This window comes from Blennius ocellaris, assembly GCF_963422515.1.
Source record: "Blennius ocellaris genome assembly, chromosome: 2".
In the NCBI taxonomy this organism is placed as follows: Eukaryota; Metazoa; Chordata; class Actinopteri; order Blenniiformes; family Blenniidae; genus Blennius; species Blennius ocellaris.
The window spans coordinates 14,888,524-14,913,591 of record NC_137651.1 but is presented as its reverse complement, the minus strand read 5'-3'; the positions used below and the strand labels follow the sequence as shown (position 1 = coordinate 14,913,591).

The 25,068-nt window shown below is 42.5% G+C and overlaps 1 protein-coding gene across 1 annotated transcript; it reads left to right on the top strand.

The window, feature by feature from the left end:
- Window positions 1-664: 664 nt before the first annotated feature.
- On the top strand, window positions 665-23,448 carry LOC308137713 (clathrin heavy chain 1-like). The gene is made up of 32 exons (XM_080506506.1): window positions 665-852; window positions 2,733-2,940; window positions 5,857-6,125; window positions 6,820-6,981; window positions 7,130-7,243; window positions 7,412-7,585; window positions 8,839-9,036; window positions 9,298-9,498; window positions 9,809-9,961; window positions 10,077-10,199; window positions 10,344-10,481; window positions 10,808-10,972; window positions 11,109-11,289; window positions 11,371-11,534; window positions 11,642-11,767; window positions 11,874-12,016; window positions 12,511-12,745; window positions 12,875-12,997; window positions 13,134-13,279; window positions 13,568-13,751; window positions 13,906-14,098; window positions 14,236-14,393; window positions 14,494-14,658; window positions 15,190-15,297; window positions 16,108-16,275; window positions 16,385-16,534; window positions 16,645-16,776; window positions 16,878-16,988; window positions 17,103-17,273; window positions 17,368-17,589; window positions 21,465-21,540; window positions 21,639-23,448. Exons 1-32 carry the CDS (start codon window positions 811-813, stop codon window positions 21,767-21,769), a joined length of 5,034 nt encoding a protein of 1,677 aa, XP_080362632.1. The 5' UTR covers window positions 665-810; the 3' UTR covers window positions 21,770-23,448.
- Window positions 23,449-25,068: the final 1,620 nt, after the last annotated feature.

The following is a 25,068-nucleotide window of genomic DNA, read 5'->3' as shown; positions in this document are numbered from 1 at the left end:
TGCTGTGTTTCCTTCAGGTATAAAAAAAAACAAAAAAAACTAGGGATGTCAATATCTTAAGATGCTGTGACTGGTTAATGATAGATTTTTGATTCATTTTTCTTTTAATAATTGCTGCTACTTTAATCTGTAAAACTGTCACTTTGATCATGCAGAGCATGGATGTGTGGAAACGATCCTATCTCAGTTTAGTCTTGATATTGATTTATAAATCTAAATCAATTTAAATGTAATTTTCCCCCCATTTATTTCTAAGTAACACTTCAGACGGTTTTGGTGTGTGTATTTTTTTTTTCTCAATTAAATTGTTACGGAACTGATGCGCCTGATTGAATAATTAGTAGTTTAATCCAGATTAGAGATTAATATATAGGCGGTGAAATTGAAGAAAGAGACGGGGTTAAAGGATGAATAAATAAGTGAGGGGCAGCGCGGTGTCCTTCCTCCGCTCCCTGATGCTTCCGGATGGAGAAGAAGGCTGAGCGCCGTTTCCGCCGCCATTGCGGATTTTGGACAGAAGCTCAGCCGTAGCCACTGCTATCCATCGATGCAGTGCTGAAACCGGACGCAGAAGGCGGCACTCAAACCTGCGTTTCCATTGACGCCGGACTACGTAAATACGACTGCGGTGCAGCATTTCGTATTTTCACCCCCCCCCCCGACATTACTGTGCGGTTTTGTTTTTTTATTTATTTATTTTTTCTCCACTGACTGGCTCCGACCTACACACACCGTGAGGAGGTCGTAGCTAGCGCGGTGCTACTGCCGAGCCAGCCTACTAGCTGTACGGAGAAGCTCAACTAAACCACCATGGCTCAAATCCTCCCTATTCGGTTCCAGGAGCACCTGCAGGTACGTGCGGTGGTAGTCGTTGGGTTACATTTAAAAAAAAAAAAAATGTGCGAGTGCCTGCAACCCTGTTTATGTGAGGATTTGGTTTGACAGCTTGCTAAGCTACAAGCTAGCGATAAACGTCAATACCCGCAGCAGATGAATGACCTCCCCTCCCCCGTTTAGCTTCTACGGCTAGCGCCGCTTTTTATCATCGCACGGATGCTGCCGCCCGGTACTCCGGGTGTAAGCTACCGCTGGCGGTCAGGAGGAAGAGATAAACAATTCCAGTCGTTGCTGACCTTCAGCAACAGTCTCTCTCTCCCCCCCCCTCCTTCTCCGTTATACCATGAAGGCGTAAGCGCCGCTACACGGAGCTAGCTGAGCCGGGGCATTAGCTGGTTAACGGTTCTGTGTCGTGAGTGATGCTGCTCCAGTCACGTCATGTAATTGTGAAGACCTATGAGTCGCTGACCTGGATACCATCACGGCCGACATAAACCATCACAGCCAGCACACATCGCCTCTGTTTTAAGGAAGAAGAAGAAGAAATAATTTAAAAAAAAAAGTAGCCGCGATGTTTTTGTTATAAGCGGAGCCTCGGCCGGTTGTTCGGGGGGCCGGTCAGTCCGCGGTCAGCTGCAGTCGGAGGATCCTGTAATGTTTCACGGCCATACTCAAAGGTTATGTCACAACAAGGCGTTTTAAACGCCGAGGCTATTCTCTAGATTCCTCCCACTAAAATCAAGCATCTTTCTTTCGTTCACGCATCTCCGATAGAGCTTTACTGTCTTTCGCAAATATTTATTGGCCATTCACCCAAGGGATTGAGATTAACTATATCTCAATGTCACATGGAGGCAGCAATGAAGGCCATGGCTAAGCACACTGACATATCTGACATATATTGTAGGCAATTTGCAGGTTGATCACATGAAACGTGTTCTATGAGGTACCTTCAACGTTTTTTGTTCATTTGCAGTACTTTTGCTGTGTTTTGAGTTTACATCACTTTGGCCTTCGATTGCAGAGGTGTAAAATCCTGCTACCCCTCCTCAATGTGTCTCACACCATTAGAACTGAGCAGATGATGATGATGAAAATACACGACCTTGCTCCTGGATGATCAGTGGAGTACCCACTGGGAGGGACTAAAGGAGGTTTTGTTTCATTATGTGAAAAAACAAAAACAAAGCTGTGGTTTGGTTATATTGAGAAGTGTAAAGATACTTTGGTAATGGGTAATTTAGGACAAAATGATTTGTGATCATGACCACTGTGCAATACACATTTTGCTTGTGACCACACAGGAAATGGTTTAATAATCCTCAAAGAATATTTAATTATTTGACCTTAAGAAGGCCACCAAGGCAACACAATGAGTGATAATGCCAGTACTTGTCTTGACATCTATTTTCATCTATCTAATTCGAGACAGCAAAAAGGCTCTCCTGTTATGGAAATCCCTGTTAACCTTTCACTCATCATGATGCCTCACGGACTTGTCCAGATACAAGATCGTTTATGAACGTTTCCACGTGTTTCTGTCATGTGCTGATGATCTTTAAGGTCCCATATTATGTAAAATTCACTGTATAATTTTCTAACAGTAATGTCTGTGTATGAGGCCCCAGAAGTGGAGAAAGTCTGTCATCTCCCTCACCTGCTTGCTCCACTTTTTGGTGAATGTGTTCTCATACAGGGGATTTAGAAATGTTCCCTTCTTGACATCATGCAGGGAAATTATAACTCCCTCTGGTCATGTATACTCGCGTAGACCCTCTCACGGATGCATACAAACTTACAAAGATTAATACTGCATCTATTTACTGTGGCATCCCTGTCATTCTCTGTAGTCAACACTTCAAGCTGCCACTAAAGGTTTTACTCTCATATCACAGCTCCAGAACCTGGGAATCAACCCAGCCAACATCGGATTCAGCACTCTGACCATGGAGTCCGACAAGTTCATCTGCATCAGGGAGAAAGTGGGCGAGCAGGCCCAGGTTGTCATCATTGACATGGCCGATCCCAACAATCCGATCCGCCGCCCCATCTCCGCCGACAGCGCCATCATGAACCCCGCCAGCAAAGTTATTGCCCTCAAAGGTAAGCCCCGGCTATAATGCAAGCGTGCTCATTGTAACGAGGCACATGGACAGAGAAAGTAAAAGAGTTAAAAGTTTTGATTGGCCTTAAATCTTGCTATTTTGATTTTCTAACTCACTGGGTCTTTTGTGTAAAGTTTGTGTTGTCAGTCAGTTATGTAGCTGTCACAGTCTGCTTTTTTTTTCTTTCTTTTTTTCATTTTGATGTTCATATGTAGATCACCCCATTTGTGTTTGTCAAAAAATGAGTAACTAAATGAGATGAATCCAGTTTCAATGTGCAGCACTTTAATACTCTCCTTAATAAATGGTAGCAGTTGCAGTGTTAGTGAAATGTCATGCTGTCATGAATATTTTGTCTATTTTTGCTTGTTTTTGCTCTTTTTTCATTTCTTACTGCTTTCTTATGTTTGCAGACGGTGAGTTGAATTTTACATATCATGAGTTGTTAAAGTGATCCTGTATGCACTGTCTTGAAATGTGTGCACACTTCTGATCGCAAGTTTAATGAATGCCTGACTTTACGCCGCTAACAAAAGCAGAACACGGCAAAACTAAGTTTCTTATACAAGTGTACTTTTGTGTTTGTGTGTTTGTCCTGTTTGCTACTCTGCACATGTATTTTCATTATATTCACTATGCTTCACATGGACTTAAATGTCCCAACATTAGCCACATTACAAAAACCACAAGGCCCACGTTGAATATTAATGTGCTAATCACTGACTTCAAGTCTGTTAGTCGTCTAGTTGAATAAATGTCACAAAATAAAGTTTGAGATTAAGTAAAGTAAATATACAAAGTTGATATGAGCCTTGTAAAATCAAAAGTCGTTAAAGATGGAGGGAAATTGCAGTATTCTTCAGTTCAGCCTTGAATAAATATATTGATCTAATTATAATACAGTTGTTTTTTTTAATAGGTCTGAACATTTGCTGTCATCGTATATGTCTAATATTCAGTTCCTGATGTTATGTTTGGTGCAGGATGTTTCGTTAACAATCTGTTGAAGGCTGGAAAATGCTGCATCTTAAGTGCTTTGAATGGCAGTGAATATGTTTTGAGGAGTCGTGGAACCGGAGCATCGGAGAGACAAAAGTTGGAGTGAAACTTATAAATGGATTCTCAGAGTGGAGGTGATGTCTGCTGGAGACCTTATGTACCCAGGAAACATCTCAGAAGTTTGACTGTTTAGCCCAAATCTATGCCCCACTGCCAGTATTCAAAATTAAATGGATTTGGCCTCATCACTTTTGTTTTATACTCAGACCAATACGACAGCATGCTCTTTAAGTATTGACTGTCTTAATGAGCATTTCCCTGTCATGTAGGCCGTACTTTCATTATAGTTGTTTGCTACTGGCTTGCAACATTTAATGTAACCATAATAAACAAGCAGCTGTTAAACGTTGTACAATTGACAGCAGGCTCATCGACCCGATAAATGTGTCCCTGTTTTGATTGGCCCACAGCAGAGCACAATGAGAATAAATAGAAATGTTGGCAACATTCCATTCTCCAGTTTTGTCTTCCAGGTGTACATTTTTAAATCAGTCAAAAAAGAAATTCCTGTATGTTTTCAAAAAATTCACAAATGATTACTCCTCAGCACGATATCTTATGAATATATCTCTTCATCAATTATATTTCATCAGAGCTCGTTTTAGTTTAAATAAAAATGCTAACCTTAATCGAAGGCCAAAACGTGATATTCTCAGTTCGTCTCACTATATTTCCAGCTGGAAAAGTTCCCTATTTTAACTTAGCTGGCTCTTTTTGGATTACTTGTATGTTGTGCCTTTTCTTGCTTAACTTTACACGCACATCTGTTGCTGTACTTTAATTCATTTGCTGAATTAACTCGTACTTGTCTGATTTTGTTTGAATGAGCCTTGCTTTGGTCGGATTAAATCCAAAATGTTTTATCTTAATCTCAGGACGTTAGAATAAGTGTGAGTGCATCTGTCCAGCATCCTTCTCATCATTACATCTGTTTATGTGCTTTGTAGTCTTCTTTTGCTAATCTGCATTCAGACCCAACCCAAATTCCCACATCCCTCATTTTTAGGATTAAATTCCGTTGTGACTCCACTCAGAGCGGTGGCTGGAGTTTCATTTCTGTACTCGGCGGCGAGCCCACTCAGCTCACAAAATCCTTATTTGAACTTGCACAGAGCGGCCTTGTAATGTTTTTCTGCAAACGTCAGCTACTAAATGATCTGGTTGCAGTTGAAAAAGGACAGTGGGGAAAATAAGATGTGTAAATACATTGTAGTTAATCGCCATGGAAATTTAGATCGAGCTACGAAGCGTCGACGGCACAGTCGTCATAGCAATATTGCCCAAGACTGCATACATGCAACCCCTTTTTTTTGCACGTACTGCTGTATGAGCGCAGGTACTGAAATAGAACCCACAAAGGAAAATCTGACAAAAACCATAAAGGAAAAGCATAAACAAAACCGGCCCCGCAAAATCATCACTGCAAGACTGAAATAATCACAATGACAATCATTCCAGTTTCCTCTGCAATGATTGCAATGTCTGCAGTAGCAATTTTTAAAATCTGAGCTGGCATCATTGGAAGATGGTTGCCATTTCCATGAGCAGCTTCTTGCATCAGATCTACCTGAATGCAGATCCACCATTTAAGTGGTTTCCCCCTTTGTTGGTCTTGCACTTTGTTTTGAAAATGGTACTGGCTTTTTGTAAACCCCGACTGCCAGTATTCCTCAAGTAACCTGGAGTAAGTTTTCCCAAGTAACGTGTCTCTTCCCCAAGTCTGCTGTGTGTCGTAGCTTTAGTCACTGGACTGGTTTTGTTGAAGTCAAGAGGTCTGTGAAAGGGGAGGGGGTGTTGTGGGTCACATCTTTCTCCTGTGTCACCGTGTGTAAACTTGCCTCTCGGATGTTTTCAGCGGCAAAAACCCTGCAGATCTTTAACATTGAGATGAAGAGCAAGATGAAGGCTCACACGATGACCGATGATGTGACCTTCTGGAAGTGGATCTCCCTCAACACTGTTGCCCTAGTCACAGACAACGCGGTCTACCATTGGAGCATGGAGGGTGACTCCCAGCCAATCAAGGTCTTTGACCGTCACTCCAGCCTGGCAGGATGCCAGATCATTAATTACCGTACAGACGCCAAACAGAAGTGGTTGCTCCTTATTGGCATTTCAGCGCAGGTAATTCACCCCTTTGTTTGGTTTGCTTCTGGGTTAATATTGATCTTTGAAACGAAATAGGACTTGTAGTTTTATCACAAACAAGTCAACAGTAAAAAACAAAAAACAAATAAAAAATCACCAGTTTTTGTGCTTGCATTTATCTTTAAATCTCTGCCAAATATTTATCAAAACCAAAATTATGTGTGTATTATAACATCAAATAGTTTCTTTTTCCTTTGTTATTAAAGCGTTTGAATGTGTGATGACTCACCCTGCACCCTTGAGGGCGCTCCCTAATCCTGCATCTAGTAGAAATGTGTACTTTACATGTCATCTTGGCACCAATATTGAAAATGTCAATCATGATCCTGAGATATTTTGACAATAACGTGAATATATATGAGGATAAAAAACCTTTTGCTTTATTGTTTCACAAGGTTATTTCCTCAATTTGTGAATTGATCTCTCTTAAAGATTCAAAATGTAACATATTATTAGATTAGCTGGTTTCACTCTTAAAATACGACACATAATAATGAAGCGTGTGGCATAAAGTTCTATTTCACTGAAATATTTGATCAAACTTACACATCATGAATCTCAATGGTCCTGATGGGGCTGAGGTGTTGAAGAATTAGTCCCAAGTAAACAAAACCTTATAATGCGCGGACACTGTTGACCTTTGACCCCATTTGTTTTCTCCCATCGTCAGCAAAATCGTGTTGTGGGAGCCATGCAGTTGTACTCGGTGGATCGTAAGGTGTCTCAGCCTATTGAAGGTCACGCCGCCGGGTTCGCACAGTTCAAGATGGAGGGCAACACGGAAGAGTCCACTCTGTTCTGCTTTGCTGTGCGAGGACAGGCAGGAGGAAAAGTAAGCATTAGTTGTGCTGCAAAAGACAAAAAAAAAAAAAAACATTTTAAAGTGCTGTCCATCTCAATTAACTACATTTTAAAACATTCCAGAGGCTCTTTTAAGGCTAATTTGGTCTCCTTTTGTCTTAATGTCGTGCTTCACCTAGCTTCACATCATTGAAGTGGGAACTCCACCAACTGGGAACCAGCCGTTTCCAAAGAAAGCCGTAGATGTTTTCTTTCCTCCAGAAGCCCAGAATGATTTCCCCGTTGCCATGCAGGTAAAGAACCTCCTTATGAGGAGACATTTCGAGCATATTTATGATCATCTGATGTGGCACAAAGACTTGCACTGCTTATGTCACCGCTGCTATTGTTTCCTCCAACTGCAAACTGCACAGAATTTGGGAAGATTTCACTAAGCAGTCTCTCTCTTTGTCTTCATTTAGATCAGCTCCAAGCAAGATGTGGTGTTCCTCATCACCAAATATGGCTATATCCACCTGTACGACTTGGAGACTGGAACTTGTATCTACATGAACAGGATCAGCGGGGAAACCATTTTTGTCACAGCTCCCCATGAACCTACAGCTGGTATCATTGGAGTCAACAGGAAAGGACAGGTACGGAACTCAGATGTAGACCCTTCGACTCATTTTGGGTTGACATTTGACACGCGAACCTTTATGAGCAAAGAGCTCATAGCTTATATTAAATGATCAGTTTCTGTATTTTCTTTTGTATTTATCAGTTCTCTAGTTTTGTTGGTTTATGAGAACTGTGTGTCAGATGTTGATCTTTCGAAGTGGGAAATTACCACTTCTTGAAATAGTTAAAAAACAACTCCACTGTGGTGTATCACTTGTCTTGAGTGGAGTACAGATGTTTATAGTCTGTGGAGTGTTGAGTCAGAATTCCATTGTTCACCAATAGTACACCATGTCATCTGTTAAATTGTTACTGTTAGCAAGACGAAGGTGTTCGGTCCTCTTCATTTTTTAAATTTGACATATCGAACATTACACCATCATATGAAGATAAAGCCGAGCAGCTCGTTGAAAGATTTTATGTTTAAATCGTGGGGGGAGATATATACGTAAATGAACCCCTCAAAGTTTTCATCAAATCAAAGGGTAGCCTCAAACAAATACAAATAAACCTAGTATTAGATACACACTGAAAAGATTTGCTGATGACTCAGCTCCAGTTAGGAATTTGTGGGAGCTTGTATCTTGTTTGGCTTTTTGGAGATTGTCTTTACCTGTGCTGTAACGGCTCACTATTTTCCCAGCGTGGGTCCTTGTGTTCGACCTTGACTGAGGAAATCTCTGAAAATATCAGGCTGAAGCAGCATCTTTAGTGTCAGGCAGCATGTGACTTGTCACAGCAGGAGCGTTAAGCTTGTCCAGGCAGGCGACACATGCAATCTAATCCTGTTATTGCTTTTGGCCCTCACCTGCAGCTGCCAACATAGAGTTTAATGCTTTGCACGCTTACACATGAAATGTAACACGATGAACAAAAAGCTTGAGGTTAATTCTATTGAACCTATGTTAGTTTGAATAGATCTCGTTTTTGGTTTCAGACAACTTAACCAATATTATGCTGTTAATTGCAGATTTTCTTTCAAGCTTCTTTTGGGATATCTGTATTGCGTTTTTCTGTGGCCACTGTCATTTTTAGATTCTATTGGTTGGAAGCTGTTGTTTGCATTCTGAAGATTTAAAGGGACTCTTTAGACACAGGAGGCTCAAACTGGCCCACAGCATTAAAACTCAGAAGCATATTTTTTGTAATCCGGAATGAATAAATGGCATCTCAGCAAGAACTACAAACAATTTGGTGGAACATTTTCTGAATCTTTTATGTGTTTTAGGTGTTGTCAGTGTGTGTTGAGGAGGAGAACATCATCCCCTACATCACAAACGTGCTCCAGAACCCAGACCTGGCTCTCCGGATGGCCGTACGCAACAACCTTGCCGGTGCCGAGGAGCTGTTTGCCCGCAAGTTCAACACTTTGTTTGCAGCCGGGAATTACTCCGAAGCTGCCAAGGTGGCAGCCAACGCACCCAAGGTACTTTTAGTATGCCTCAGCACACCCAAATTGGCATCAACCAACACAACACATGAGTTCAGGCCGTTTTAGCCTCAGCTAATTTCTGTTTCTTAATATGACAAACATTTCAGTGTGTGTGGAAAACATGTTTGGAGTTACCCACTGCTATAGTTTAGATCATGTTAGTTTTACAGAACCCACTATGTTTATTTTGTTTCAAATCTGTAACAAACTAACAGGTCCCTTGACTATACTTAACCTCTCGCCTATCTTCTGTAGGGAATTTTGCGAACTCCGGACACCATTCGTAGGTTCCAAAGTGTTCCAGCCCAGCCGGGCCAGACATCCCCTCTGCTCCAGTACTTTGGCATCCTGCTGGACCAGGGCCAGCTTAATAAGTTTGAGTCTCTGGAGCTTTGCAGGCCTGTCCTCCAGCAGGGCCGTAAGCAGTTACTAGAGAAATGGCTAAAAGAGGACAAGGTATGTGTGCAGTTATGGCTTTTATTACACCATTTTCCTCTGACATAGCACACACACAATGCTCTTCTAAAAAAGTCTCGTCTGTCTTAATTTTGAGTTTTCAATTCGAAATGACGAGATTAAGAAACTATTTAAACTTTGTTGTGTTAAATTGAAGGTATTTCTGCCATTTCCACAAATAGAAACCGCACAGCTGGTTGGTGTTTCAGATCATAACCTGATGATGGAATCACTGACTGGTTTATTGACACAATGTTTCATAACTTGTCCTAACCTCACATATTTTTGACTCGCTCCCTTTGTCTTACAGCTGGAATGTTCTGAAGAGCTGGGAGACTTGGTGAAGTCTGTAGATCCAACTCTCGCTCTCAGCGTCTACCTCAGAGCCAACGTCCCCAATAAGGTCATCCAATGCTTTGCAGAGACTGGACAGTTCCAGAAGATTGTCCTCTATGCCAAGAAGGTCTGTGACTTTATTTCTGCTGATCTGCTCTTTTGTCAACAGCTACTTGTATATTATATGGTCCCGTCATTACATAAACACGGATGTTTTCCTGAAAGATCTATCTGTGCTTCAGGTGGGCTATACTCCAGATTGGATCTTTCTGCTGAGGAACGTAATGCGCATCAGTCCAGAACAGGGTCTTCAATTCTCCCAAATGCTGGTTCAAGACGAAGAGCCACTTGCTGACATAACACAGGTAAACATAATTGTGTGGTTCTTCCACGTGCCGACTGGAAAGAGAAGGCCGGAGTCCTGTTACTACTACCAGAGATTGACAACACAACTGAAGACACATTTTGTTTGTGACATTTTGGGCCGTGTGTTTGATTTGTGCCCCCAGATTGTGGATGTGTTCATGGAGTACAACCTGATCCAGCAGTGCACATCTTTCCTGTTAGACGCCCTGAAGAACAACAGACCAATGGAAGGGCCGCTACAGACACGCCTGCTGGAAATGAATTTGGTCCACGCACCACAGGTACTCAAACACCAATAAATCAGAGCCAGCTATGGCTCCTTATCTCATTTGAACCAAAGCCTGAGTGACACAGCTATTTGTTTTATTCACTGCAAAAAAAAAGTGGAAAACCAAATAAATTGTTATTTGACAATGATCTCTGTATTCATTTAGATTTTAACTATTTAGCAGTTTTTATCGCATTTTGACAACCTTGTATGCTATTTTTTTCCCTCTGAAATGTGTTCAGTCTTGTCTTCTTCACCTAAACATTTTCATTGCTTCTCCTGTTGCATAATGTCGTGTCAACAAAGGTACGAATATCATTGAAATGCTTATTTTTGTAGGTTGCAGATGCCATTCTGGGAAATCAAATGTTCACCCACTATGATCGAGCCCACGTGGCACAGCTGTGTGAGAAAGCCGGTCTCCTGCAGAGGGCGCTAGAGCATTACACCGACTTGTATGACATAAAGCGAGCTGTGGTGCACACACATCTTCTCAACCCAGAGGTACAACTCAGACGAATTGAATATACAAACAAAGAGAAATGACTGAAATATAGCTGTATGAATAGATGGTCACACATTTCTGTGTTTTGTCCTCTTATTAACATGTTTGTTACCCTGGCCCTTGATGTTTTTGCAGTGGCTGGTGAATTTCTTTGGCTCCCTCTCTGTGGAGGACTCTCTGGAGTGTCTGAGGGCCATGTTGTCTGCCAACATTCGCCAGAACCTGCAGATCTGCGTTCAGGTCGCCTCCAAGTACCACGAACAGCTGACAACTCAGTCCCTCACTGAGCTCTTTGAGTCTTTCAAGAGCTTTGAGGGTAATTCATAAACGTCCAAGCCATCTTTAGATTGATGTTCATGAGAGAGAAGCTATTAACACTTAGTTTTTCTTCTTATAGGTTTGTTTTACTTCTTGGGTTCAATCGTCAACTTCAGCCAGGATCCAGAGGTTCACTTCAAATACATTCAGGCTGCCTGCAAAACGGGACAAATCAAAGAGGTGGAGAGAATCTGCAGGGAAAGTAATTGCTACGATCCTGAACGTGTGAAGAATTTCCTTAAGGTCAGGATTAATATTTCTCTGTCAACTCTTTTACATCTATACTTCTTGGAATAATTCCGGAATGTTAAGTCAAAACATGTTTTTTCTTTTTTTTCCCTCTACAACAGGAAGCAAAGCTCACTGACCAGCTGCCTTTAATCATTGTGTGCGATCGCTTTGACTTCGTTCATGATCTGGTCCTCTACCTGTACCGCAACAGTCTGCAGAAGTACATTGAAATTTACGTCCAAAAGGTGCGTTGCCAAATATGAGACTAGATAGAAACTAGTCAAACTGAGTCAAACACGTGTCTTAACCTGAACCAGAAATACGCGTTAATGTCTTGATCTTGTGTTCCAGGTGAACCCGAGCCGTCTGCCAGTGGTCATTGGAGGCTTGTTGGATGTTGACTGTGCTGAGGATGTGATTAAGAATCTGATTATGGTCGTGAGAGGACAGTTCTCTACAGACGAACTCGTCGCTGAGGTGGAGAAAAGAAATCGGTAAGGGCGAAACTAATTTTTAGCCCAGACTCACTCTGTTACACTTTAAATGGAACCCCAGCTCGATAGGATTTTAATGTCTGCCGTCTCCTAATGAAATATGGGGATGGTAATTAAACAAAACAGGCAACTTTATAAAGTGATGACAGACTTTGTTAAGATGAGAGTTGTAAGAAAAAGTCTCCTGTTAGAATGTCTGAACATTTCTGCGTACATGAGAGAGGAAGTGGCTGTACAAGTATTCAGAATAGAATGGCTGTAAATGTGCCGAGCAAAATAGCATCGAGAGTTGCGAAAAGATAAATACTTCAGGTTCTCCAGCTCAGCATCACATCTAACTTCTTCCACCCTTGCGGCAGTGGAAAGCAATCACCACACCCAGAAGATATGTGTATCCAACTTGAAGAATAAAATAGAGAGTCTAAATAGCCGAGGTTCCATTTTAAAAGAACAGTTCTTGTCCTTGGATGTCCTGACTATGTCTCCCTCTGCAGACTGAAGCTGTTGCTGCCCTGGTTGGAGGCTCGTATTCACGAGGGTTGTGAAGAGCCTGCAACTCACAACGCTTTGGCCAAGATCTACATTGACAGCAACAACAACCCTGAGCGCTTCTTGAGGGAGAATCCTTACTACGACAGCCGTGTGGTGGGCAAGTACTGCGAGAAGAGAGACCCCCACTTGGCATGTGTGGCTTATGAAAGAGGACAGTGTGACCAGGAACTCATCCATGTGAGTTTGAAGTGAAATCCTTTTCAGTAAAGTGTCAGGGACTTTTAAGTTTTAGGTGTTCAAATGAGCATTGGTTCTATTGTATATATGAACTGCTGTTGTTTGTATGGTGCGTTTTGTTTTTTTTAGGTGTGCAACGAGAACTCACTGTTTAAGAGTCTGTCCCGCTACCTTGTTCGTCGTAAGAACCCTGAGCTCTGGGCAAGTGTGTTATTAGAGACCAACAACTACAGAAGACCACTCATTGATCAGGTAAGCTCCTCATACAGCTATCAGCGTTACAGACTTGGCTTTTTATAGAAATCCTGTTACACAGCGCGTATTCTCTTTCTCTTAAATATAAGTATCAGCCATAGGGCCTCACATGTGTTGTTCCCACCTGGTGTAGGTTGTCCAGACAGCTTTGTCGGAAACTCAAGATCCAGAAGAGGTGTCTGTCACAGTCAAGGCCTTCATGACAGCTGACCTTCCCAATGAGCTCATCGAGCTTCTGGAAAAGATTGTTCTGGATAATTCCGTCTTCAGTGAGCACAGGTGAGAGTCTATTTCTTCCCTAACATCATCTTATAAAAGCACAAGACCTCTTTCAGTCTATTTTTGTTTTGTTAAACTGCTTTTCTTTAAATGGTTAACTTTAAATAGTGACGCCCGTGTTTATTGTTCTAATTTCACATAGTATTCATACGAGGAACATTATTGCAGGCAGTGCAACAGTAACAGTCATTTATGTCACAATAAGCTGTGTTGTGTATTTATATTGAATGGTGTTGTGTTTGTCCTCCAGTGGAACAGATTTAACATTTCCCTTCTTGTGTGTTTCAGAAACCTCCAGAATCTGCTCATTTTGACAGCCATTAAAGCTGATCGAACACGAGTTATGGAGTACATAAACCGCCTCGACAACTACGATGCCCCAGACATTGCAAACATTGCCATCAGCAACGAGCTCTTCGAGGAGGCCTTTGCTATTTTCAGAAAATTTGATGTCAACACTTCTGCAGTGCAGGTGAGTTTGCTCTGCCTTGACTCTGTTTTTCAAATCATTCACGGAAATACATGTTTAAATTTATGTTGCACTGGGCTGAATTTTAGCCAGATTATAATGTCAGAATTGTTATCAGTCTTGAGATTGATCGATCTGAATGTTTTCTTGTGTTCAGGTTCTGATTGAGCACATTGGTAATCTGGACAGAGCTTATGAGTTTGCAGAGCGCTGCAATGAGCCTCCAGTTTGGAGTCAGCTGGCAAAGGCCCAGCTGCAGAAGGGCCTGGTGAAAGAGGCTATCGACTCTTACATCAAGGCGGACGACCCCTCTGCCTACATGGAGGTGGGACAAGCTGCAGCCCAAAGTGGTGAGATGACTTATCATATTTAGCTCTTGGTTCAGTGTAACTTGTAGCTTTGGCATTTATACTGTCTATTACAATCAGAGCAGTTTAGTACATATATTGTGGCTACAGTGCTGATGTGAGCCATTTACTGTCTGCAGGTAACTGGGAAGACCTGGTGAAGTTCCTGCAGATGGCCCGCAAAAAAGCCCGCGAGTCATACGTCGAAACAGAGCTGATCTTTGCCCTGGCCAAGACCAACCGCCTGGCCGAGCTGGAAGAGTTCATCAATGGGCCCAATAATGCTCACATTCAGCAAGTAGGTCCACTAATGTTTAGAACCCTGACACCACAATGTCCTCTGCATGCAGTTGTGACTTTGACTCACCTTGACCTTTGCTTCCGTTGACCTTCTTCAGGTGGGTGATCGTTGCTATGATGACAAGATGTATGAAGCAGCCAAGCTGCTTTATAACAACGTGTCTAACTTTGGCCGTCTGGCTTCCACTCTGGTGCACCTGGGAGAATATCAAGCCGCTGTCGATGGAGCTCGCAAGGCCAACAGCACTCGCACCTGGAAGGAGGTGAGGAATGTTGGAACTCTGACACGGTGTCTTCACACCTATGATGTTTGATCCCATTAAGACGTTTCCTTATGCTGAAATGCTTCTGTTGCCGTCCAAACCCTGGGGCACATCTCATTAACGGACTAAGACCGCAAGCAGGTTTTAATCCACTTTTGAACATACTGGCGGATTTCATTTCACGTTTAATGGAGGTGTGAATGCAACTTAAACCAACAGTGTTGAGTCTCGAGCTACTTGCTGAGCGTTCTGCCAGTAAATATATCCCATGTGTGTTAGCGGAGCTTTGAGCAAGTTTTGAACGTCACGAAGTAGGTTGTACCTACATCATGACAGCCTTCCAGCATACATTTTGCCTTTTACTCAAGATTATAAAAACCAAACACGCAAAATACAAGCTTCACTTTTACTGTTTGAATTACATCGGGGAGCACTACACAAGTGTTTCATTAAGAGAAAAAAAGGTATTTTTAAAGTGTAAAGTGAGAGTGAGGGAGTATTTGCTTTAATCAAGTGATTTTCCTCTGCCAGGTGTGTTTCGCTTGTGTCGATGGTAAAGAGTTCCGTCTTGCACAAATGTGCGGCCTGCACATTGTCGTCCACGCTGATGAACTGGAAGAGCTAATCAACTACTACCAGGTACGTAACCGACGAGTGTATATGTAAGAAACTCAGAATAGTCTATGATCACATTCTCTTTAGTGCCGCTGCCAACAAGAACAGAAATCCCCCAGTTTGAATTTTAGTTGATGCTGGATTTGAACTTATAGTTCAAGATCAGTGTAAATACAATAGTTTTTACAGTGAAATGATCAGCTTTAGTGTGCCCTGCATTTGTGTACCTAAATACTCTTACTTGAAATTACATTTGGTCATGTTTTAATTCTTGAAGTGTTTTGTTAGTCCCAGCAGGGCTGAGCAATTACATGTATTTAAAGTTAAACTGTTGTGGGATGTTGAAATTTTAAAAACACAGATAAGAGCTGGACTGTATTTGGAGGGGGCTTAATGTGTGAGACCTGTTTAACCAATGCAGTGTTTCTGTGTTGCTAACCAATGGCAAAAATGTCAATTAAATTTTTCGCACGAATATTTGCACTGAATTTTGCTTGTTTATTACAAGTCACCCTTATGCATCATGACATATCATGTAAGAGTTAATGGAAGTGGATCTTATCAGCAAGAAACTCAAAGTTTACTGGGAAAAGGCATGCTGCAATGTATTTCAATTCTTCATGTGAACTTATTAATCATTTTATTTTATTTTTTAAAGTTGTGAGTCAGACAGCAATATCTATCAGAAAAATCTAAATGTTTTTCCCAAATGGCCAAACTCAAGTAATCCCCATATCTAGTGGATGTATTGCTCCCATTTGAAATGAGATGCGTAAAAAAATATATTTCTGAACAGTTGTGGTATAAGTTGCTAAGTCAGTCTGCATCCTCCAGGACCGCGCCTACTTTGAGGAGCTTATTACCATGCTGGAGGCGGCTCTGGGGCTAGAGCGTGCTCACATGGGCATGTTTACTGAGCTGGCCATCCTCTACTCCAAATTCAAACCCCAGAAGATGAGGGAACACCTGGAGCTCTTCTGGTCCCGTGTCAACATTCCAAAGGTAAGCATGTGGGGTCAGAATGTCTGGTGTATTCTATGGCCCAGTCTGGATAAATAAAAGCATCACCTGAGTTCATGATCTCATCTGCGTGCGCTTATTTATTTGTAAGGTTCTCAGGGCAGCCGAGCAGGCCCACTTGTGGGCAGAGCTGGTGTTCCTCTACGACAAGTATGAGGAATACGACAACGCCATCATCACCATGATGAATCACCCGTCTGATGCCTGGAAAGAGGGCCAGTTCAAAGACATTGTGACGAAGGTGCAAAGCAAAGTTTTTTTAGTTGTAACGAGTCCAGCAAAGCACTAAACTCTTGTGTCAATTATATGGAAACTGTAGCTCTTCGGTTAAGTGCCTGTGTCATACTGCAGGTGGCCAATGTGGAGCTCTACTACAAAGCCGTCCATTTTTATCTGGAGTTCAAACCCTTGTTACTGAACGACCTGCTCATTGTCCTCTCGCCCCGACTGGACCACACACGCGCTGTCAACTTCTTCAGCAAGGTAAAGATCCTCTTCCTGCTTTTTGAGAACAGATCCGATTCACAATATGTGTCGACTGCTTGTGACGATTTGCCTTTTACCCTGATTTCTTTTATATTCAGGTGAAACAGCTTCCTCTGGTTAAGCCTTACCTACGGTCAGTCCAGAATCACAACAACAAGTCAGTGAATGAAGCACTCAACAACCTCTTCATCATTGAGGAAGACTATGCGGTATGATGGGATTATGTTTTATTTCATTCTTGTTCAATCCATTATTACAGACTTCACCCATAGATAATGTGGTACTTCCATGTCAGTCTTATCTTCCTCCTCTCTGTTTTGCAGGCACTGCGTACGTCCATCGACGCTTATGACAATTTTGACAACATCTCCCTGGCCCAGGGCCTGGAAAAGCACGAGCTGATTGAATTCAGGAGGATCGCAGCCTACCTTTTCAAGGGCAACAACCGCTGGAAACAGAGTGTGGAGCTCTGCAAGAAAGACAAGCTCTACAAGGTACAAGGCGTTTACAGTTCACAGTAACTGAGAAAGTGTCTGAGATTAATGGTTCGGGTTAAGTGATACTGTACTTGCACTCTCCTCACTGCAGGATGCCATGCAGTACGCATCGGAGTCGAAAGACATCGAGCTGGCAGAGGAGCTCCTTGCTTGGTTCCTGCAGGAAGACAAGAAGGAGTGCTTTGCTGCCTGCCTATTCACCTGCTACGACCTGCTGCGGCCTGACGTGGTTCTGGAGACCGCCTGGCGACACAATATCATGGACTTCTCCATGCCATACTTTATCCAGGTCATGAGGGAGTATCTCTCTAAGGTGGGTTTCCTTGAGTTACCCAGAGGTAGATGTCCTTGTGAGAACGGATGATTAGGTAAATATGATTAGCATGTAGGGAATGATACACAACATATCGATTTATTGTCAGGACTTGAATAGTATTTGCACACCTATACTGTCCACCCTCCAGATAAAGGTGCCTGACGTTCCTTGTCTGCACATTTATGACTTGTGTACCACAAAACTGAAAGAGACTATTGTGTTGTGTCTAAACGTGAGTTTTATATCGGTGAACAAGATTTCCACCCATCAAAAGAATCAGTTGCAGGTTCTGAGTTGCGTTTGCAAATATTGTTTTGACTTAGATGTTTTCCCCGACATGGTGTTGAAGAAGAAAAATCCCGATTCCCAAAATACTGCCAGTTCTTTCCTCTATCCCTATTCATGTTCCTCTGCCTCTGTCAGTCATCCTGTGTCACAGCTGTGTTTTCCTTTCGTTTGGGTTTCCATCCCTCAAAGCTGCTTTTCCATACAAATGTGTTACAGAGAAGATTCACAGGAGCCGTGTTGCCTATCATTTATCGCTGTTACAAACCCAAAACATAACCCACCTGCAGCTCTCATGACGGAAAGCAGACCTGAGGGAAGCTTGTCATAGAAGCTGTTACACAGAGATTAGTAGCAGGTTCAAACAGGGATTACATTGATTGAATTATTACCTATTGACAGTATATGGCTACATTGTTTGGTAAATGTTTTATCTTTCTGTATAGCCTATTTCCCTCTGTAAATTTACTTTAGCTGACAATTGAGAGTATTGATTAATCTCAAGTTTGCATTTGTATCAAAAGTGGCATTAATGACCCTCATCACTCTTAGGATTTTTTGTGTTTCTTCTTTGAGTGACGAGTCCCGTTTGCTCTTTTTCTCTCTGTCGGTTTCTATTTTGGGAGATTCCCGTTTGTTTTTTTTTTCCTCCTTAAGTTGCCTCTCTGAATTTCCTTTCCAGGTTGATGCGATAAAGGAAAAGGTGAAAGTCGAATCCATTTTCTAATCATTCTTTTTGACCCCTGCCCCCCCCCCCCCCCCCCCCCCCCCCGTCCCGTAGCCTGTAGTTTGAAGGAGTAAACTTAGCACAAACTGCATGACCCCTCTCTCCCTGCCCTCCCCCCCTCCTCCACCCCATGTCACTCTGCTGCTTCTGACTGTGAAACTCCACATCTTCACTAGAACCTCCTACCAACCCACCAAACTCCAGAGGGAGGCTCTTCACACCCGTCCCATGACAACCTGCTCGGTTTGCTGGCCTCAGCCACGACTGGGATGTCAATGGCTTCTCCAATTAGTCACACGCCTCATAACAAGGAGGAAAACGTGTAAAATTGTCGTGGCAATGTATATTTTTTTTTTTATTTATGACGGCAGCTGTAGGGTTGACACTATCAGAAGTACTGGACGCTTCAGCCATCTGCTGTAGCCAGCAAGCCTGTCAGCTGTCCTGGTCTGTGGGTGAAGAGTGCCTCTCTGGTCAGGTCCTTTTCTCACTGAGCAGTAGGTGAATCTGAATGTTTAAACTGTCTTGTAACACCACTCAGCTGCAGTCTGCTGCGACCCATAATCCTGACCTCATCGTTTCAGGAAGGTAAAGACAATGTGGGTCTTTTTAAATCATGCAACATGAATCAAGTCTCTCTCATAAAAATAACATATATATTAATCCTGTGATGGCAATAATTAACTAGAGTGTAATTCTGCTGTTTCTTCAGGGAGTGAACCCTATTTTTTTTTTTTTTTGTACAAATCGAGATATTTTTATCCATTTTATTCCAGCAAATCAGAGGCCGTTGTGCATTAGATGTTGGGTTTTTTTTTGCAGTTGCATTTAAATGTGGAAAATATGGTCAAACTTGTGGAACATTGCAACAACTGCAATACATTGATGGAAGATGGACTCACAATGTGACACTAATCCATCATCGTCCGGTGGTTTGAGTCCCACTGCCGACGAGTCGCCGCCGTCAACCAGTAACTCCTCATGTCCAGTCATAAACGACGTCCCGCGTAAAACTTGTGCCAAATCCAACATGCGGCTTGCAGGATCATATTTTTCTTCTTTCTTTATTCAGCAAAAATAACGTAGCCACACATCCACAGTTGTTGATGGCAATAGCAAGTGTTGGTGAGATCCTGGAGGGACTGTATAATCCTATTTATATATAATGAAGCTGTCGTGGTCCGGGGGCCTATGTGCACCTCATTATGGACAATGGTAGGGTAGCGTTGATTGCGGGCTCGTGTAGGACCTGGCTACAGTGATAGAGACGCTACTGACACGTTACTTAAATGTCGTGGTTTTATGTGGTTTCCTTAACGTCCATCCCACTGCAATTTATCCAAATACTCATAAAAACCCAGACGGGGTGACAAAGAGTATAAACACAAGCAACATGTATTTTGAGAACGGTTCGCTGTGATCCAGTGCGTCTCTACTATTCCTTTCCACGCCGACACACGGTCTCTTTAAATGATCCGAGTGTCTGAGGAGAACTGTTGAGTTGTTTGTTCAGAAAGACGAGATCCTCACACGGAGAATGACGGGCATGCACCCCCCCCCACCCCCCCACCCCTTCCCTCAGTAGTATCAGCAGTCCCCTGGCCAGGCTAGGCGACATCTTATGTTGGCTGTGCCTGCTTCTGGAAACCTTGAACTGGCTGTACAAAAGCATCCCCTCCACCCTCGCTCTCACTTCCCTCCACTACGGCTCTCTCTGCTGCTCTTGTCTTTTCTTTCTCGTGCACTCTTCAAGAAGGCATAAACCTAACTGCAGCTTCAGCATGCCTCTTAACTCTCTCTCTCTCTCTCTCTCTCTTCTCAAACGAAACCTTTCTTGAACGGCCTGCCTAACTAGACTTGACTGTAGTCGTAAAGCGCGCAGTATGTAGAGAACTGAACCCAAAGCCATCACAAGGAGAAAAAGTCACTCCTTTTCTCTTCGGTGAGAGTAAAAAGCTTTCTGCTGTCTGCTTTATTCTTTGACTTATTCAGTTCTGTCTGCTGTCCTCTTGATGTCGCTGTCTGCCGCTGAGCTGCTTAGCAACTACTAAAATCAGACGGCTTCAGCAAGTTTGTTCTCAGGGCTTCTTACATGCTTCAGAGCTGTGTGCACTTTGGGCCCTGTGAAAGGGTTCGACTCACTAAACCCTGTAAACACAAACCATTCCGATTCCATCAGACGGGACAATACAAAACGAAATATTTCTGAAGAGAAAACCTTAGTATCACGTCTTGTTGGAGCCACGTAATAAAGAGGAAGTTATTTAGCTTCACTCTGGAAGATGATCAACGGCACACTCTTTCAATAGGAAATCATCCTCTGTGACGTCTTAAGAGGTTGAACTGTCCAAAGCCAATCTTTAGAAATACATGCATGCTAGTCCGTCTTTTTCCTGGTGAGGGGTTGGTTCTCTACATACTCTACATTTTGCACTTGTTAGTTGGGTGGCTGGAAGGTGGGACCATTATTGTAGCTGTAGCTGTTTGTCTTTTCCTCCCCTCCTTATTCCTTAACTCTCCACAAATAAGTGGATGTTTTAGCCGATCAGCTGCTGTAGCAGAGCTCGGTGGAGTAGCCAGTACAGCTCTAGTCGTAGTTACTCCTCTCACCTCGTAGACAGTCTCCCACTCGGTTAGCAAAAGGCCTGCGTCCCGCAGCCTGTTTTCATTTAAAATCTGGACTGTATTCGTCTTCGCCTGTCAGGAATGGTCCCATCCGTCAGCCAGTGAAATAACCCAGAGGTCAGTTTTTTTTTTTTTTTACAAGCCCGACGTCTTAGCCTTTTACCCTTCAAGAGCCCTCTTGAGGAACCGTCCAAGCACAGTCTGACACAGACCCTCTTGTTGTGTTTTCCCACAGGTGGACAAACTCGAAGCAGCTGAGTCTCTGAGGAAACAGGAGGAGCAGGCGACCGAGTCTCAACCCATTGTTTACGGTAAAAAAAAAAAAAATTGAAATAAAAAAAGACTTTCAGTATTGACCAGTGTGACCAAAGCGATCCCGTTTGAACTCATTGAGACGTCTCTGCTGCAGGCACACCCCAGCTCATGCTCACGGCGGGGCCCAACGTGGCCGTGCCTCCTCAGCAGGCGTACGGCTACGGCTACACGGGAGCACCGGGCTACGGCCAGGCGCCGCAGCCCAACTTCGGCTACGGCATGTGATCATCCAGCGACCCAAACCACCTCCCGACCCACCATCTTCCTCCCATCTGCCCCCCTCCCCCCTCTCTCTTTGTGTTCCTCACCAGCTTCCCATGGTCTTCTACTCACAACAGGGGCCACAAGCAAGCAAACAGCCCACTCTGGTTTCGAGTACTATTTTTTTATTATGTTGGCCTGTTATATAAGTACACATTTAAATGCGTTGAAGGACTTTTATTTGTATTGGTTGAAAGAAATTGGACCACATGTTTGTTTGTTTTTCACATTCCATATTTATGACTACTTATTTAGATTTTTACGTGTCTTTCAGTTACAGTCATGTTGTTGTTGTTTTTTATTGGGTTGTGCAGAAGTGGGCTTGCTGAAAGCTCAGCGATGAACCTTTGAAGTAGGTGGAGGAGCATTGGATTTTGCACTCATGAAGAATTTAATGTAGAGAAGCTCTTACTTTGAACGTACTGAACCATGTGAACAGCTTACATTGTCTGGTTTGTCTGTATAATGCATTTCGTCATTGTATATTCTGAGGAGAAAAAAATAAGGTTACATATAATATTGAACATATATTGCCATTTCAATGGCTATAGCTAGCAACACTAAGTAATGATAGTATATTCTGCACAGGCGTGTAGCTTTATGGAGTTTTAAATGCATACTGATGTATGTCACTGTGTGACTGAGGGTGTGTTTGTGTGTATGTGGGTGTGTGTTGCCGAGTGTGACCAGAAGGTCGACATAAGAAATTGAAGCCCCTCTCCCATCAGCCTGTCCGAGGCTACCTGATCCACCCAAGTAGATATTAGCTCTCTTTCATCAGCTCCATGTATTTAGGTGACCTCTTGTGCCGTGTACAGTGCTTGTGTGAGACTGTATCTGTGTATGTGCAAGGACGGGACACACAGCTCCCACCCTACGGGGCCCTGAACCCTACCCTGTGTGTGTGTGTGTGTGTGTGTGTGTGTGTGTGTGTGTGTGTGTGTGTGTGTGTGTGTGTGTGTGTGTGTGTGTGTGTGTGTGTGTGTGTGTGTGTGTGTGTGTGTGTGTGTGTGTGTGTGTGTGTGTGTGTGTGTGTGTGTGTGTGTGTGTGTGTGTACTTACTCTGAACCCTCCCCCTACTGAGGTCCATGTATGCCAGGTGTTGTGGTGTTTCCCTCAGTCACCATTACTTTTCCTTTTTTTGTTTGTTTTTTTTTGTTTTCCTTTCTCTTGCGTGTACAGATGTGAACATGACGAATTGAAAACCTTTAGATGGAGAACCACCCCACACACTTATCTGTCCTCCATCCCCACTCTACCTGTCCTGTTTCCTCCTACTTTGATGCTGAAATGGCGAGAAGGAGCAAACGGAGGCCCAAGAACACAGGCTGGTGGAACCTTTGGTGTTCTAATAACGGCTCGATTAGATCCATAAACACTCCTGTAGGTTGTGTGTTTAGACAATAATGATGAAGACATTTAGGTCTCCTCCATCCTGTTCTTTGTCAAGAATGGTATGAAATAAGAGCTTGTTATTTACCTTGATGTAATTAACTTCCTTACATGCTTTAAGCTGTGTGTGTGTGTGTGTGTGTATGTGTGTGTGTGTGTGTGTGTAAAGTGTCATCCTAACCCGAACATAAGTTGAATTCCTTTCCGTTGTCATGCATATTGATAATAAAGGGGATCTGTCATTGATAAGTGGAAGAATATGACTTACCTGAAAGGGAAATAGCCTAAATAAAAAAACTAAAAATTGTACCCATCCTGTGTGAAGTCAGTTTTTTTGTTTTGGAGTGGTGTTGTATTTTAGTTCACAGATGTAAAAATAAAAAAAGCCTTCAAGACAATCAAACTTTATTTATATAGCACTTTTGTATAATAGAATTCAGCACAAAGAAAATGTACATAAAGCATGAGACACCACTGAACTAACTTTAGCATGCAAAGATGGAGGAGAGAGGAGTGAAGTGTTCAGCAGTGGGAACCTGACTCCATCTTTGATGATGCAAGTTGCAGGAAAATGTGTACCAGAGAGAGAGAGAGAGAGAGTTAAAGGAGCTGATGACGCCACCTGAATAAGGAGCAATATGTCCTCCAAGACATATGACCAAGTCCAGTTGACCTGATTCGGTTGCTTTGAGGTGTGAAGTGAAGGACAGACGCTCATCCCATAGAGGCCAGATATAGGTTTCAGCAAGCTGTCTTGCAGGGTGCAGTGATGTCCTGAGCGTCTTTACATATGAATACACAGTCAGTTCATTATGGGCACAGGGGAAGTGGTGGTTGGTGGGTGTAGCAGGTTGACTCCTGGACCAAGAATTTCCTTTTGGTGTTTGGCATTCATTTCCATACAGTTTTCAAACTAAGACACTCCTGGCACTCCTCATCCAGTGTCTTCTCTGTAATATGAAGAACAAATGTAGAAAAGAAAAAAAAACACAGACTATACATTGTGGTTTATTGAGCATACAATTAATTAGCCTAAAATATGTATAAAGTTATTTGTCAGTACAGTGTTTTGATACCGATTTATTTTCAGTAGTAGTCAGACTTTTAGTTTGATGATCAATATTTGTAGAACTGGTTCGTTAAAACAAACATAACTTTGATAGTACTTATGAGTGACTAAATGTTTCTGCATGCCAACAGTTGCCAAATATTTCATTTGGTTTAACGTTGACTTTCAGTTATTGTTATTATCGCAATAACAAAAATTAAAAAAGACAACGCGTGTCCTGCGTATTGCAGGGTCACTTCCGCAGTGTATCCATCAGAGGGCGCTGCTCATCAAAATATATGCTGCGTTGCAAATACCGTCTTGACTCGACACTGCCTCCAGCGGCTTCTGTTGGTACTGCAGAACATGTCTCTGAAGTCGAATTTAAATGTGTTTTAGAAAACATATTAATCACCGCCGTTTTTTCCCCTCATATTACACGAATATTAACTAGAAGCTGGCATTTCAGTGAAATCCCAATCTGAAACGGAGCATTCATGAATGTTTTGGATCACAAGCCCACATTATCTAAAAACCAGTCCAAATCTATTTTTAAAATTGCAACGCGTGTTTATGGACTATATACATGAACCTATTTCCCCAAATGCGAAATATATTATTTTTGCGAGTTTAAACTGAATATCTGTCTTGTGATTTGTGCTGAAAAGCAACTCTTTGGTGAATTTAAATCTAAGGAACTCTTTTTAGTTTTCATTGTATATTTTCACATTTTCTGGCAAGATGTTTATCAATCGGAGAATTCTCTCACAGGAATTATAATTTTTTTTTTTTTTTTTTACAAATATCGATGCAAAGCAATGAA